This window comes from Xiphias gladius, chromosome 7, assembly GCF_016859285.1.
Source record: "Xiphias gladius isolate SHS-SW01 ecotype Sanya breed wild chromosome 7, ASM1685928v1, whole genome shotgun sequence".
In the NCBI taxonomy this organism is placed as follows: Eukaryota; Metazoa; Chordata; class Actinopteri; order Istiophoriformes; family Xiphiidae; genus Xiphias; species Xiphias gladius.
In genome coordinates, this window is record NC_053406.1 from 25,950,983 (window position 1) to 25,967,473 (window position 16,491).

Here is a 16,491-nt window from a genome sequence, read left to right on the forward strand (position 1 = left end):
TGGCATAAGTACAGGATCACACAACCACTAGCACAGATTTAGAGTCTTGGTCTTGTTATATCTAAAAGAAAATGATTGTGTCATCCAGCTACAGGGAGTAGATCACACGTGGTACTTGATGTCAGTGATATGTAGATATTTGACTAAGATGAATCCTTACAACCCTCTACAAACTATTGAAAGAATGATCTATGGTGCATACTGCCCACTACGTTGGATAGTCCGCATTCAGTCTGTGTTGATGACTTTAAGATTTAGAGCATTGATTTATATAGTTGGGCCTATGGCTTACTTTGGGAGAGAAATACTTCCTTATATGGTAACAGAAGGAAGTATGTGTTCATATTGTTAATTGCCCAACTGGAAGTGATGAACTTGTTTTGATAAAATGAACAGAGTGGACTCAGTTCAACTCGACTCGATGCAGAAGACAATGCAAATACTTTGAGGTGCAGCCAGTGATTCCTGCAAATCCACTGTTTGATGTTGTCCAACAAGTAAAGCAAGATTGTATTTCCAACACAATGGCGAACAGTTGCATAAAGGCAGTTTGAAGGGGAAGACTGAAGAGGATTGTGATGTCTCAGCCGGCAGAAATTCTGTTTGGGTGCATGCCACCGTGTCTGCTATGATGATACTTAACCCTGTCAAATAAAAATAGATGTCACCATGAATCACTTGGTATATCCAGTGGCTTCTGTTTCTCCTGTTGTATACAATTTCTCCATTGCTTTTTAAGTTCGTAACGTTTTGTATAATTTGTGTTATTTTCTATGTAAGATTGGCTGAGGCTCTCTTCAACGGAGGATGGATGTCCACTGCAGCTCGGCACCTGGTTAAAGGCAAAAATCACTCCATACTCTATACACCATAACTGTCTGTTTTGCTTCTCTGTGTTGCTGGTTGATGTGACGCTCTAGTGTTTGGCTAATATTTAATTCATGAGTTTTGGCTGATCTATACGCTCGATAACTTGTCCAGTTGTACTACACAAATCTGATTCATCCATGTCCTTCTCTGTGACTGCCTTGATGTCTGTGTCTCTTACTGATCCCTCAGAGAGAGGGAAGGACCGTTTGGTATTAAAGCTACAGTAGTGTGAGGTTATTTTTGATTCCTTGCCCTTCGACAAATTAAAACGTAAAAACTGCCTTTTGCTGCTCCATTATAAAACAGACATTAGGGTATAAAATAGGCACTCTTTGTAGCGGTCATCTCTCTCTCTCTCTGTCTCACACATACACAAACACAGACACAAACACACACACACACACACACACACACACACACACACACACACACACACACACACACACACACACACACACACACACACACACACTTTTTCCTCAACGCTGCTGATGGTGCTAAAGTGCTGCCTTTACTGTGGGTGTAGCAACACCTAGATAAAAAAAACGTAATAAAGTGCATGCACATGTGTGTGTGTACGTTACAGATCATATACAGAACACATATCTAATGTATGTGTGTGTGTGTGTGTGTGTGTGTGTGTGTGTGTGTGTGTGTGTGTGTGTGTGTGTGTGTGTGTGTGTGTGTCTACATATATGAAGGAAGGACAACTATGCAAATTTTTCTCTGTAAAAGAGAACAGCGGGGTCTACTGACCTGTTTAGAGGAAGTGTGCTCACTTTACAACTAACCTGCTTTGCATCAGCTACTTTTACTGTATTTCATAGCAGAACAGTCTGAGCACAGTAGAGATTAGCATGTTAGAATACATGACATCTTGACTCTGTAAAGCCTGATATTCCCCAAAGTTGTCAAAATGTCCGAAAACGCGCTGAGGCAGGCGACACACAGCCGCCCCGAGGTAAATTACCCAAGCTGAGGACCAAAGCTGCATTTAAAGTTTATTCTTAATATTTTTGAGGCCAAGCTCAATACATTTTGAACTGTCCAGCCAGCACATGTGGTGACATCATGGAGGGACGGTGGAGAATGAAGGAGAAAAATACAGGTGGCTGGGTTTCTGCCAGAGGAGAATATGTTTCCAATATGATACATTTTTAGAATTTTACAAATCTATACAAGTGATTTGGGGGTAATAAGCAAAAGGGATCTTGATCTAAGTGAGACTTCCCGATTAATTAAACGTTACTTATACAGCAATGGCCTGCAGGCTTATCCTCGCTGTGACAAAAAAGATAAAAAGTTGAGATCTTTCGGTCACTGGAGGAAAGCAGTTGCATCATTGCTTAATTGTTGCAATTCGGTCCAGGGATTTCAAGCTTTGAAGCAAAGTAACTTTCCACAGAATAAATCAAATTTTATTACCCATATTAGCATAAATAAATACCAACCAGTCTACGAAACAGACACCTGAGCAATGTTATTACCTAATGAATGAAACTAAAATGAACTGTTAGTTTTTTGATGTATTTGTAAGAAACTGAATCTTTGTACCGGGTGATATTTTGACCTGTTGGTGATTCTACAGGATATTAAGTGTCGGCACCAGGATTGCTACCATGCTGAATTCGACCAGTATCACTGCGCTCAGTCAAACAGACCGTGTGAAATATTACACCACAAATTCTAAAACCGTTTCAGATCTGGATAACTTTACATTTGTCACAAAACAAAAGTAGACACAAAAGGAAAAGAACGTTGCCTCATGTCTCAAATGGCCGACAAATCCATCAGACAGAAGTGTAACCAAGATTCAGTGTTTGTGTCTCGGTTATCACCATGCCACCCTATAGTGGTGCGGTCTTTGTACCGGTCTGCTGCCGTAAGACTGTTTGAAAACTCTGCGTTAAAAACTGTACACCACCATCACAGTATCATGGTACTTTATGATTGGCTAACAGCTGACATCAAACCACCAAAAACATTGCGATGTTCTCGGCTCACTGTTGGCACGGTGCTAAAGATGTCCAACACGGTCGACCGAGGCCGCGTGAAATGAATGTTTAGTATATACCACAGTTCACCACAGCACACAGTGATTAACCTCATACAATATGACACGTCAGCGCTTTTCATTTGTTTCTCCCACAATGTCAAGTGCTTTCACCCAAAGCTTGATGGAGAGATTTACGTCCCCGTCTTAACAAATAAAAATCACCGGGTTAAGTTTGAGGGAAAGACGAAAAAGCGTGACTGCTTGGGAGGCCTGCTGACTAAGAAACGTCAAAGCCGACTTAAAGAATGAGACGAGATGTGAGTCCATCCGTCCACCCTGACCTAAACTGCCTGCACTGGTACTTCGCGTTGCCAGTGAACTCAAACCCCTCAAGCAAGTGAGTTGCATGTGAACATCACACGTAACAGACAGGTTTCGACAGAAACAACTCACTTAACTTTTCCATACGTGAATGTTTCAGGGGGTCTCAGGTGAGTAGCTTTGTGGAAAGTACCAGAGAATCCTGAGGATACTGCTCGCCTACACAAACGGCCACATGTTCAGTTTACCTTCCTGGATTAACGTGAAGACACTGACAAACTAACACCAAATTCAGACAGTTCAGTTCAGTCTGTTTCCTACGTGGTGATGTAGAAGATTAGATTTGCTTATGTGGAGACTACAGAGTCTCAGCCTTGGGACCCTGCTTATTGCAGACTGGCGAGAAATTTCTAATACCGACACAGAGTTACATCTTTGATATATATATTTAAAAAGGAAAACATTAAATAGGTTTAAAATAAATCACCATTCCCAATATAATCCACTTGTAGCTCCCTTTATGCTCTTGAATATTGATACAGTATAATATAACCCAAAACTATGTAAATTCACGTGACGACTTCATAATTCTGTCACTGCTGCAGTCGTGACTATTTTGGGCCCTAAAAACAGAGTCATTGGCCAGAAAAGGATGAGAATCCCTGTTATAATCATCACCATAATGACGCACGCTGAATTTTTGTTTGACGTGTTTTTCTGTTCGGCAACTCTAAAAACAACCTTGTATGATACGAGTTTAGCTGTCTTTTTTCCCCGCGGTGCTGTTAGGGGGGAGCACCCCTATTCTCCTGCTGAGTGTCTTGCTTGCAGACGGTCTGCATACTCTCTCTGGAGTAACGCGATAAAAGACGCTTGGAATTCAGTCTGATCTGAAACATCCGACCCAGTGGATTTCTTTGCCGTTTCAATATCTGATGATATATTGTTCTCTAAATCTTCTGCTGCAAGAAAAACAAATGTTGGGATGAAAACAGATGTCAGTGAGGTCTGTGCATTTCCCAGAGTGATAGAGTCACTGGTGCTGGAAAGGCAATTTTGCACTGGATATTTCGAATGTATTTTTCCTATGATTTGAGTACTACAAACAAAATTCCTCTTCCGCTTCCACTTGCACCGCGTTGGGGTGGCTGCAGAAGTTTCAGAGGCAGATACCTCAAAACCTCAGCAGTTAGAACGACAATGATCTGCATAATTAGATACCGCCAATGGTGAGTGGGACAATACGTTCCCTTACGTTGTGTCTGAACTGATCCTTTAATCTATATATTGTCATCTGAACACGGACAAATAGAGGCTTCAATTTAACTTGAACACAGAGCACTATATAAAAATAAGAGTGATTCTTTTTCCATAACTTGTCCCTGTTATGTAAAAATTCCATGGTTCATAAATAATATTCACCTTTTAACATTTCAACTTCAACAATTTCATCTTCAAACGCAATGGGGAACTATTTCTGTGGTAGATGGCAACAAATAAAATCAAAAGCCCAACAACTTGTCAAGCTTGAAACAAGAGGAGAAAATATATATTGTTTACACCCTTACCCTTAAGACTGTGTGGTGTTTGCATGTCAGTCCCATGTTGCACCGGGGTCCATGAGGAATATCATCCATATTTTGTTTCCCTGTATGCGTGTCAAGCAAGCATGAACCCGGACCTGAACCTGAATAAAATACTTCTGTTGAATGCTACATGAAAGCCACGACACAATCAAGGTTTGGCTGTATTACGAGCCCTGGTGCCAGCATGCTGCAGTCAGACAAACCTATTGTTCAAGTAAACATGAGGCCACAGTGTAACTGACAGATGCGCGTCTATTTATGTTTAGAGAAAATAAGATATACTGTATAAACCTCAGGCCTCAAGGACACTGTTATGAATCCAGTTCTCGGCCAACATCCAGACTTGCGGAATCAGCAGCTCAAAGTCTGATTTTTCACTCTGGTTCAAGCTGAATCACCATACAGAGATCATTCGAATCTTGTGTCAAAGTTTCTTTTGGAACTTTAGGTCCTAAAATAGTTTTTACACAACTGAAAATATGAAATCATCACTGGAAGAGAAGACCTACAAGACAGCATCAGCAACAGAGTTCAGACTGACTAGCGTTTCGGTTGGAGTAATATTCTCGAAAAAGCTATCAGCTACTGACAAGAATACTTTCACTTTTTGTAAAAACCACTTCCTCCAGCAGGGCTGGAGCCTGCACTGAGGTTGTGAATGCAATGAACCAATGAAACTAAAATCAGTCACACCTATATTTCCATCTAAATTCAAGAAATCCCAAATGTGCACAACACCACATATTCAGCCCTGACAAACCGAATATCTAAATCGTGTACTGCTGTGGGTTAAAGTGTGAAGGGACACAAGTGAGCAGTTTGTACGGTAGGCAGAAGTAAGACATGCTCGACTTGTTCTGAAGATGAAAAGCGATGCCAGCGGCCACCGCAGCAGACATCTGCCTCATACTAAAAAATTAAACTGCTTTACAGGTTTAAATTTGTATTTGATCGCAAAAATAAAAAGCTCTTCTCTTTCAAAGATTCTTCGAATGTTCAAGAAAAATAAGATTTTTAGATTTATCCCACGCACAAATCCATTTGTGATCTAAACTGACACTCTGATCAGGGACCAGTGACATTCAGCAGCAGTACAGGAGCAGAAGGAGAGTAAAAGCGGCTGCTCAACACTCTGACCTTGTAAACGTCTCCATAGGTTCCTCCTCCGACTCTCAGCAGGATCTCAAAATCGTCCTGAGGGTTCCTGGTGGAGATATCCAGAGCCGCCCTGTGTTGGAAGTCCATTCTGACGTTTATAATACTAATATTCCTCCTCAGGCATGTCACTCACTCACTCACTCACACACACACACACACACACGCACACACACACACACACACACACACATACACACACACACACTCTCACACACACACACTAGCTAGCACACGCGGTGGCATTTACATCTACAGGCAACAAAACTAATGACTCTAATAAAAGTGAGCGGCCGGGAAAAGACACTCGGTCCCTCTTTGTCTCTGTGACTTGTGTGTCGTTGAGCTGCCGTCTCACAAGCACACGCACTCACATACACCACACACATGCCTTCCTGTTTCTGTTTCTCAGCCTGCTATTGATCCTCCCTCCCTACCCTCCCTCCACCTCTCACAGCGTCCTCTCTTCAGAGAGAGGACATTTCTTTGCTCACCTGATTTGCATAATCCAGTTTCTTGCTGGGTGTGTGTGCATGTGAGCTCGACAAAGCTAAGCAGAGAGATTTTTTTTCACCTTTTCGTGCTTGTGAGGATCAACGGGCAAAAAAACCCTCAAACATCTAACAAGATGAAGAAATTGTGCCAGTTTTCAAAAGCTAATAGGTGTTAGAGTTAAGGTTATGGATCTTCACAACAGCAATATAAAGATCTGTGTACGTATCTGTGAGTGTGTGTGTGTGTGTGTGTGTGTGTGTGTGTGTGTGTGTGTGTGTGTGTGTGTGTTTGCGCACACGTGTGAGTGTGCACGTTCTCATGAGTTCAAACTTTGGGAACGTATGGGTGCCTACGTGTGTGTAGCTTGTAGCTGAACTGATTAATTGTACTTGTGCTGTTTGGGGTTTTCAGTGTAAGTTTCAGTCTCAGCTTCATACCTACCGAAATGTGTGTGTGTGCGTGTCTGTGTGTAAGTTGCAGCTCTGCAAGAAAAGTCAAACGTGCATGGAGCTCCCTTTCAGCTTCCTGTTCAGAAGCGTTTCCCTGCAGATAAATAGGCATTTAAAGAGAGACATTAAAAGTCTGAAATACTGTTATTAAAGTTGGATCCAAATTGAGAGAAGGAAAAGAAGCAGAAGAGGAGATTAAAACGGCTTTAACAGCCAAAGATCAGTCAGCAAAGAGTACAGAGCAACTGTACTCTTTGTGCTTAGGATCAGTCTAAGCTCAAGCAGAACTTGTTCTTACAGTGCGTTGTCCAACCTCTTTGGAAATCCAAAGTGTTTACGGTTGTTCTGAGGGGGCCACGCTGGAAGGCCGGGTGAAAAGCCGACCCTCACAGAAAAGGGGTTGAGACGCAATACTGTTTAAAAACGGAGGTAAAAGGGGATTTTCAGACAGTCTCTCCACGAAGACGTTCACAGCCTTGCACTTGTTTGTTCACACGAAGTGACAGAAATAGCTGTGAAATTAAAAAAAGAAAAAAGAAAAAAAAAGAGAGAGCCGGAGAGAAGTTTAAACAATTACTCCCTTCTCAGCTCCACACAGCTGGCCAATCACGACGTGAAGGGGCTGTGAATGGCAGATTGACATTTTTGTGAAGTCAGAGAAATGATCAGACACATACCCGACGTTGGAAAGGTGCGGGGTTGAGGGGGTTCCCGGAGCTACTCCACCAGCACTTCTGAAGAAGAATACCAGCAGCAGACTCCCACAGCGCCGATGCCGATGCCTCACGGTGGCCCTATGGGGAAAGCCGAGGGCTCGCCAGAGTTATTGGCATTTATTCTCCGGACACCACGAATGGAAATCCATCCAAAAGCTGTTGAGATATTTCAGTGTGGAGCAAACTGGCGTCTTACATGAAATGGGGGGGGGGGGTACTGATTTGATGCTGTTGCTGCTGCTGCAGGATCTTTGAAGTTTCACCTCATCTTGTTGAGAAAAAAAAACAAAAACAAAAAAAACAGATGCAAACCCCCGTGTAGAGCCTCACTCGTCGTTGTGTAGGGTTCTGTGATCAACCCACTGATCTGATCTTTCATTAAGAGACATTATAAAGATTAAAAGGACGATAAAGCAGCAGAGTGTGGGTTTTTCATTAGAGGATAAGTTATAAAAAAAAACACATATGAAAGATGACATCTCTCTTGCCATCATATAATGATAATGGTCTTCATCGTTTGACATTTATCCACCCTCTTATCTGTGCTCTGCAGACAGCCCCAGCTTTCAAAAGTTCCCTGCCTACAGTTTCATATCTTCCCCGTGGCTCAGAAACAGCCACATGTGACAGACACAGAACACAGGCCAGCTAACCTCAAGTAACTGCCTCAACCTAAACCACCTAAACCGCAGAGCCGATGAGGTCATTAGTACCGACGGGCACAAACCCTCCTCAAGCGTCTTTAACGCCTGAACGAGTACAGCGTGACACTGAGAGCAGTGCGGAGCCTGTACGCCCTGCTCCCAGCTGCCTGTGTTTCACCTCGCCGGTCTCCCCAGTCACCGGATCCGAATCCGGCGGGACACCTCTGGGATGCGGTAGACCCACATCTTGTGGAATCCATGTCCGTATGACCTGAGGACCCACAAAGCCCCAGAGCATTCATTCGGCGTAGAAACCCAGTGAGAAACTTTCACAGGAATGGGGGAGGGACCATCTTATTACACTTCATTTGTCTTGCTGGTGACCTGTACACTGTCTTCGGCCCAAGTGCACGTTGGGATAGCCCCTATGTTACGTTATGTATCCTCATCACATGTTAACTTTTGCTACGCTATGCCATGTTATGTCACCTTATGTAATGTAACGTCATGTTATTGGGCTGCGACTATCAATTATTTTCTTGATGAACTGTTTGGTTCTGAAAGGTCAGAAGATCTCGTTTGTTTTGTTCAAAAAGATCTTTAATTTACTGTTACAGTCGACTATTCAATGTCACGTCACCGTCAAGGTCAAGTCACGCTGTTATGTTGACATCCGGTCATGTTACATTTATTACCATGGTCACAGACTTGAGGAGTCTTATTGTTTTCAGAGCAGAGGGTTTTAGGCAGCTCAGCTGTAGGACTGCGTTCCACTCACCTCCGTCAGCGAGCAGCTCTCTTCTCAAGTGCTCTTGAGCGAGACGCACTGATCCCTCACAGGCTCCAGCAGGGTTCCCCCTCCGACCTCTGGTCCTGACCTCTGACCTGCCGGGTTGGAGTTAAGGGGAAAGATAAGGTTTGTTGTCGTGACATTAATCGGATTGTGGGCAGATGTCAGATCCGCTCAAAGTGCAAAATAAAAGGGGAAAGGGTTTATTGCGGTGATACAGGCCACTGCACGAACGGGGGAGGTGTAAAAGGTGCTAATATATATTTGTGACAAGACAGAAAGTGCTCCCTCGTTGCACAACTAGTTGCAAACAGCATGGAAACATAATGTTGTGTGCAAATGACACATTTTGTTGATTTCTGAGGTGAAAAGAAGAAACTAAACCTCTGGAGCCTAACGCACTGTTACTTTTTATTTCATCTACTGAGGAGCTAGAAAGCAAATAATAATCAGTAACTGTGGCACCCCGCCCCCTGTAAAACACTCAGAACTTCATCAGCCCGTTCGGCCTGAGTCGACCGGTGCAGGTCAAACGCTGCCACCGGGCCTTGGCAGCTGACGACAGCCGCTTTGCCTGAAAGTTTTCTTGGTCTTCCACATCTTGTGTTGACTTCCGCAGTTCCCCCTTAACGGCCATTTTGCAGCAACTTTTCTGACGGTTGCAATTTCAAGCTGGAAGCACTTTGGTATCTTTTTTTTTTTTTTTTTTGCCTCCCATGCTTTGCAGGTATCAGTTAGTTTCCTTTTTGATATCCTCAGTCAGTTGTTTGTAGGAGCGCACGGTTGTTGAAAGTTCCCACAAGGTTTTGAAGAGTCAGAATAAACAACAACCTTCTTACAATTGTGATAAAATTACAGATCGTCTGTTGTGGTTTGTGGTGTGTCACACTTCCCCTCGATCATGATGGTCTGTTGATGTTCTAGCACTGAACCAGGTAGTCAAAGGCCTTCGGAGTTGGTATAAGACGCACCTGTTTCACCTTCAGACTGTCAAGGCTCAGGTCAGCGACTTCTCGGCCAGCCCCAGATACTGGTTTAGTACTACCGAAGATTCTGGCTTTAGTCGTCTTCAAAAAGTGCGGAGGCCACTACCACCCGACATGAAAACGAAATCTGGCAGAATTTATTACCGCAAAGAGGTGAAAAAAGACACGAGGCTGCAAACTTACTTTCTCCACTTCCGTAAGCATTTTCAGTAATAATTTCTCTTAAGAGAGATATCAAGTGATTTTCAAGCCAACTAACCTCATCTAACCGATTTATCTGAGAAAAACCGCCTCAGAAAACATGAAGCGGCGATTTAAAACCTCATTTTTTAAAACAACATAGTGATATTGTTGATATTGTTTAGCTATTCGGAATCACTTTAAGACATTTTATACTCAGTTTTTTTACCGGCTTAATCGCTGTCGTGAGCTCACGGCAGTACATTTAGCTATGCAGCTATGCTAACATGGCTTCTCTCCTGGCGCTTATCGCCTTCTTCTTACAGCATAACAAATATGAGCATAGTTAGCTAGTTACCTAGTTAGCTAGTTAGCGCGGGTTGCTGGCGATAACAGTTGACCGAGCACAAATGTTTCCGTTTGCTCGATGCTGATGGTTTTAGTTTTTGCTGCCAATTCCATCGAAGCTCACGTGACAAATGTAATGTGCTGCAGTTCCAGACCGCGACCACAGGAGGGCAGTAAAGACTCATGATACACATCTGTCTCCCAATCGAACTTTTGAAAAAAAAAAAAATATATATATATATATATATATTTTTTTTTTTTTTTAATTAATTAAAGCAGTAACATTAACATATGAAAAGGGAACAATAAATAAAAACACACACAAAAAACAGTACTACAGTGTAAGAGCAAAGCTACGAGCAATTCAAAGTCGCCATATAACCCAACCTGCACGTCTCTGGACGGCGGGAGGAAGCCGGCGTACCCGGAGAATACCCACCCACGCAGGCACGGGGAGAACGTGCAAACTCCGCACGGAAGGGTGGCGAAACTGAACCGAACTTTTACTATGAAAGTACTTTCCGGAAGTGGTGATCTCCTCTAATTGACGTGTTTTGACGCGGATGTCTTTATTTTAACGTGATGCAGTTCTTCACTGTTACCAGCAGGGGCGTTTAGACTGTAATGACCAAATCAATAGTGTTTACCGCTCCCGGCGGTCACAGTTGGAACTGCAACAAATTAAAATAGTAACACTTGCGTCGATGCAAATGCAAGCACAGTAACACTTCCGGTAGGTACTCTTAAAATACAGTGAGAGAACTGAAGCAATCCAAAGGAAAAAAAAAAGAATGGGTCGCGAAAATATCGATTATAAAGTAAACTTAAGTCAGTCGCAATAGTTTCAAATGGGGGTTACGTGTTACATTCTGCATCACCAGTGTAACAGTATAACAACATAGTTAGCACCGCTACCTCGTAGCGGTCCCTCGGTAGTTTGGGTCCGTGCTCTTTCCGTTCCGTCCCGCCCGTGCGTCGTTCTTTCCGTTCCGACCTTTTTCTCCCTCCGCCCCGGTGCTTTCTCTACTCTTCGGCCCACGTGTGGATTTAACTCGGTTTTTCGCCTCAACGTTCGCCGTAAACGTTTGGACCAAATGTCGTCGTCTTTCGAGCAGATGAGGGCGAACGTGGGGAAGCTCCTGCGGGGCATCGATCGGTACAGATGTTCCTCATAACGGACAGATAACCCTGCGGGAAAGCTAACGATAGCTTAGCCTGTGCGCTAATGTTTAAGCTAACTTTAGCTTGGTTTCCTCGATTTAACTGCAACATGTTTTCCATTTTAAAACATTTTAAGATCGCATGAAGGGAAGCCATACTAACATTAACCCACATTAAAAAGCCACGTGGTCTACTGACTAGATGGAGATAAAGAATTCAGCCGCAGTTACGCAGACCAAGTCCAGGAGGAAACGTAGCTCAGTGTCAGTTTCCTTCTCACAGCTGCTTTCACGCAGATCAGCACCTGCACAGACGCTGACAGATGCGACCTGCTCAAGACTGATGCTGAGATTAGTTGTGAACATTCAGAGGTTTACCTGGTTGACCAGTACCAGTAGGCACGAACTAGATTTCTGGAGGGTTTTTGCCAAGAAATGGGTCCAGGAAGAGGTCTGAATGACAAGTCCTGCACACTTGTGTTAAAATTACATAAAGTATATCTGGTCTTTGAACTGAGCGCAGCTGTTTGTTGTCTGCTACCAATTAAAGTGATCAAGATTCAGTCAATCACTTATCTTTATCCCTAACTTCTATGCTTTTAAGCTTCACGATGACAAATAACCAAATGTGTTGAACAACAGGATGCAGGAAACTTCTGACCTGCCGTGCAGAGTCAATCTCCGCATAAGGCAGAAACACTGGAGCCGTCTGCTCTTGGACCATAGGTGACGGTCTTGTCTCTCCTCTCAGGTACAACCCGGAAAACCTTGCAACGCTGGAGCGCTACGTGGAGACGCAAGCGAGAGAGAACGCCTACGACCTGGAGGCCAACCTGGCTGTCCTGAAGCTGTAAGTCACGCCGTCGCTGTGTGGGGGAACCCGACACCAGCCACCACGCGAACGGATGCTTGTTTTAACTTGAGTGTGTTATTGTGGCATTAACAGTGATGGGTTGTGTTTGTTTCTAGCAGGTTTGATTCTTATTCACCAAAGCAAGGATTAAAAAGAAAAAAAAAAAAAAACCCAGTTAAAGTAGCACTGAACGCTCATGGAGCAAATATTAGCTTCCACCTAAGGCCAGAGAAAGACCTTGCTCAAGAAGAAGTGCTAGTGATGTGAAGTGCGTAGTAAAGAAAGCTCTGATCATCAAACCCCTCCCTCTGCAGGTACCAGTTTAACCCCGCCTACTTCCAGACTCAGGTGACCTCACAGATTCTGCTGAAGGCTCTGACCAACCTGCCACACACCGACTTCACTCTCTGCAAGTGCATGATCGACCAAACACACGTATCCTTTTGGTGCCGTTTCCTCTGTCTACAGTAAAATCGTCTGGCAGCTGTACACGGGCCCCCTCCATCCTCTTATATGTGAACTGTCTACTGTCTCACTGGCAGTGCAACACAGACCAATAAGAGGCTGGGGGGGGGGGGTTGTGTTTGGCCTGAGAGGGTCTGTCTTGGGGTCGGGGGGTGTTTCCTTGACTACTGTGTCGCAGCAAGAGGAGCGCCCCATTAGACAGATCCTGTACCTGGGGAACCTGCTGGAGACCTGCCACTTCCAAAGCTTCTGGGTACGTCTCTCTCTCTCACACACACACACACACACACACACACACACACACACACACACACTGGCTGCAGTTATCTACAGATTTACTAAAGTATCCTCTCTGAATGAATTCAGGTCTATTTTTTTTAATTTTTTTAATATATATATACACCCACACACAAAGTCACAGAATCGCCTTAAGGGGCTTTACTGTGCAGTATGCAACAGCCTCGCCTGTAGACACTCGGTCCAGATAAGGAGAAGCTCCACAGAAAAACAAAACCTTTAACAGACAGGAAAAAAAAAAGAAAACTCATGAGGAGCAGCAGAGGACGGATCCATCTGCAGACATACAACAGATGTCATTTACAGAGCAGAGAGAGAAATAACAATAGTAAAATTACACTATGGGAAGACAGAATGACAATAGTAGGTAGATTGACTGCACAATTTCTCATTTGAAGATCATCGAAAAACGGGATTGATTGTTTTGATAAGTGGTGTTTAAAGGTATCGAGTAGTTGGGTAATTTAAGGGAAAACTTGCTGTTGTGCAGAAAACAAATCACACTCTGACGCATGTTTATACATCCACACAAGTGAAGGCCAGTTCTTTTCTTTGAGCATCTGCGCTTTAAAAATGTTTATACCAGTCCGTCGACAGCAAAGGAACCTTCATTATTAGGTAACAAACTTCAATTCTGACACAAGCCTAACAGTGTCCGTGTTATTGAATCCGTGGTACCTGGGATAAACCAGGTAAAAGACACAGACCAGGTTTTATGTTGATGACTAATCCATCATTAAAAGCCAGTTGTCCTGCTGACCGGCCTGGGACGTCCTTCATCCCCTTACCGTGGCATCGCTGTGCTTCTCGTCCCGATACCTTTTGCAGCCGTTTTACTTTTCCAAACGTGTTCAACACTTTGTTCATCGGTTCATTTGGTAACCCTTTAATCGTGTCCCCTTCTTTGTCCTGCCGACAGACGAGTCTCGAGGAGAACCGAGAGCTCATCGACGGCATCACTGGTTTCGAGGACTCCGTCCGCAAGTGTGAGTGTCATCCTCTGGCTCACCACCGTGGCCAGTAAAACCTTACAACCTTACAGTTAATACAAGCAGGTGATTTCTCTCACCGGCCTGTGTAAGAAGACAGGACACCACCACATCCAAATTGAAAAGATGCATATTATAGGAATAAGAGGAGTCTTTGTTTAAACGCTGTCGAGACTTGAACGTTGTCTGTTGTCCTAATTCATCTTCCTCTTCAGTCATCTGCCATGTAGTGGGCATCACCTACCAGACCATCGAGCACCGGTTACTGGCGGAGATGCTGGGAGACCCGCTGGGTAAGAACTCTGACCCGGAGAGCCCGGTTGACTGAATCCTTAGCATTCTGCTCCGCAGCATTTCTAAAGACAATAAAACCCCCCCACGTCCCATCACTGTGCCAGATGGCACACTACCGGTGGAAGGTTTTACAACAGCCCCATTTTACCGTCCCAACACGGTTGCAGAAGTTCCCACGAATGTGTTGCACTTGTAGGTCGCTCTGCTTTCACCGTCCGTCCAGTTCGTCCCGGGCCAGCTCCGTGGGGTTCAGGTCCGGAGACTGTGCTGGTCTTCCATCCTGACAGCTGTTTACCAGTAACTACTTCCTGTCCTGATAATGTGTCAGAGGGTGTAGTAACGCACTTTGTTCCGACGCTGCCTTTGTGTACACACAGAGTTTACGTCATCAACAAAAGGTTGGAACTGTTTGCATCAACTTTCGAGGCTTCATTCAGTTCGATTGCTGCAGCGAAGCTTTAAGTCTTAACCCTTTACTCGCTCCCGTAGAAATGTTCTAACTCTGAAAGTTACATTGTCCTTCAGTTTTTGGTGGCCCTAAACTTTTCTTCTTTAACCTGTGGCTGGTTTACCTTTTACCTTTTGTACCTTTTGACTTTCTTCACTGGACTTGAGCTGCTCAGATTTCAATAACAACTGGGAAAATGCGGGTGTTGTAAAACTTTTGATTTGGCAGTGTGCGTTGGACTCACGTCGTTCAACAAGGGGGACGCACTCGTGGAAACACGGTAACTCAACAGGGATGGAAACTTGGTGCTTAGACGACACGTTCCCCCCTTTAGAAAAGATGAACTGATTTAACTCTAAAGCTCCACTCATCGGTATGTATATTTAATGTTCGTAGCAAAGCAAAGGAGAGCGCTCACTGTCCCTCTCTCCCGCTGTCTGTGCAGACACGCAGGTGAAGGTTTGGATGAATAAGTACGGCTGGACGGAGAATGAGGATGGACAGATCTTCATCTACAACCAGGAGGAGAGCGTCAAGCCCAAGAACATCGTGGAGAAGATCGACTTTGAGAGTGAGTGCCGCGGCTCAAACTCTCAGATAAATGAGGAAATGCCGTACGATACGACGCCCAGTCCCATTTGGTGGATTTAATCCAGCCAGAGGGCCGGGCATGTCTGATGTTTGTGATTGATGTCCTCCTCCTCTTCTTTCTACACATCTGTTCTTGTTCTTCTTTTCACAGGTGTATCCAGCATCATGGCTACATCTCAGTGAGGCAAAACGTAGCACGTCTACACACATACACGTCAGTCAGGACAGATTCCACCCCGTCATTTGTTTTCATAATCACACTTTTCTCAATAAAAGTAATTTATCATGAACAGCCTGTGTCTGTGTTCGCTTCTTCGTGCTGCTCTCTGAACGTCCTTGAGAATCGACGCTTCCTCTAAGGGTTTCAGAGATGGTCTAATGGGGGATTTGCCCATGTCTCACACATTCAGTGGGATCACAGGCGCACGCGTGTCCAGCGTCCGCCAAGAAAAGGATCCAATTCATGTCGCTGCTGTAACCGACCAGGAGAGTGAGTGTGTCGGTTTCACCGGGCCAGCAAAGACCGAGAGGAATCCCCTCACATCGGTGTGTGTGTGTGTGTGTCTGGTCAAAGCCCCGGAAGCAACTCTGAGCAGTTCAGGGAGAATTTAGTGTAATGTCACAATGATCACATTTTCACATTTGATGGTAAGAGCTGCCGCTTGTGGCTCATCGCGTCCAGGCGGCAAAATCTGTGAAAACACCTCCGTTCCAACGTCAAACGACACACACCAGACTGCAGAGGAAAAAAATTCAAATTCGTAGTAGATGATCCGGATCTGCACCAAAATGCGATGGGTTCTTCCCGGGCCCGTTCCCCATCGCTCCACCAAGTTTGGTGCAAATCGGTTCAGTATT

General features: G+C 44.3%; 2 protein-coding genes across 8 annotated transcripts in view; one reads left to right on the plus strand and one right to left on the minus strand.

Annotated features, from left to right (window-relative positions):
* The window catches only part of LOC120791595 (mitogen-activated protein kinase kinase kinase kinase 5-like), a 39,265-nt gene extending 26,812 nt beyond the window's left edge, over positions 1-12,453 (minus strand). For 3 of the 6 annotated variants that reach the window (XM_040130073.1, XM_040130072.1, XM_040130071.1), the window contains exon 1: positions 5,911-6,301. In XM_040130073.1, coding sequence (XP_039986007.1) covers positions 5,911-6,018 — 108 coding nt within the window. In that variant the 5' untranslated portion in view covers positions 6,019-6,301. Of the gene's footprint in view, positions 1-5,910; positions 6,302-9,010; positions 9,118-11,451; positions 11,550-12,074 lie in introns of those variants that run through there. The other 3 variants (XM_040130077.1, XM_040130076.1, XM_040130074.1) reach the window with 3 other exon arrangements.
* Positions 11,451-15,923, plus strand: eif3k (eukaryotic translation initiation factor 3, subunit K). Of its 2 annotated transcripts, none has more exons than XM_040130079.1 (8): positions 11,451-11,692; positions 12,448-12,546; positions 12,864-12,984; positions 13,190-13,267; positions 14,231-14,297; positions 14,516-14,593; positions 15,488-15,613; positions 15,785-15,923. In XM_040130079.1, the coding sequence occupies exons 1-8, from the start codon at positions 11,631-11,633 to the stop codon at positions 15,814-15,816; spliced, it is 663 nt and encodes a 220-aa protein (XP_039986013.1). In that variant the 5' UTR covers positions 11,451-11,630; the 3' UTR covers positions 15,817-15,923. The 2 variants fall into 2 exon arrangements, with proteins under 2 accessions (XP_039986013.1, XP_039986014.1); XM_040130080.1 differs by having other exon boundaries at positions 11,452-11,692; positions 13,193-13,267.
* The last annotated feature ends 568 nt before the right edge of the window (positions 15,924-16,491 follow it).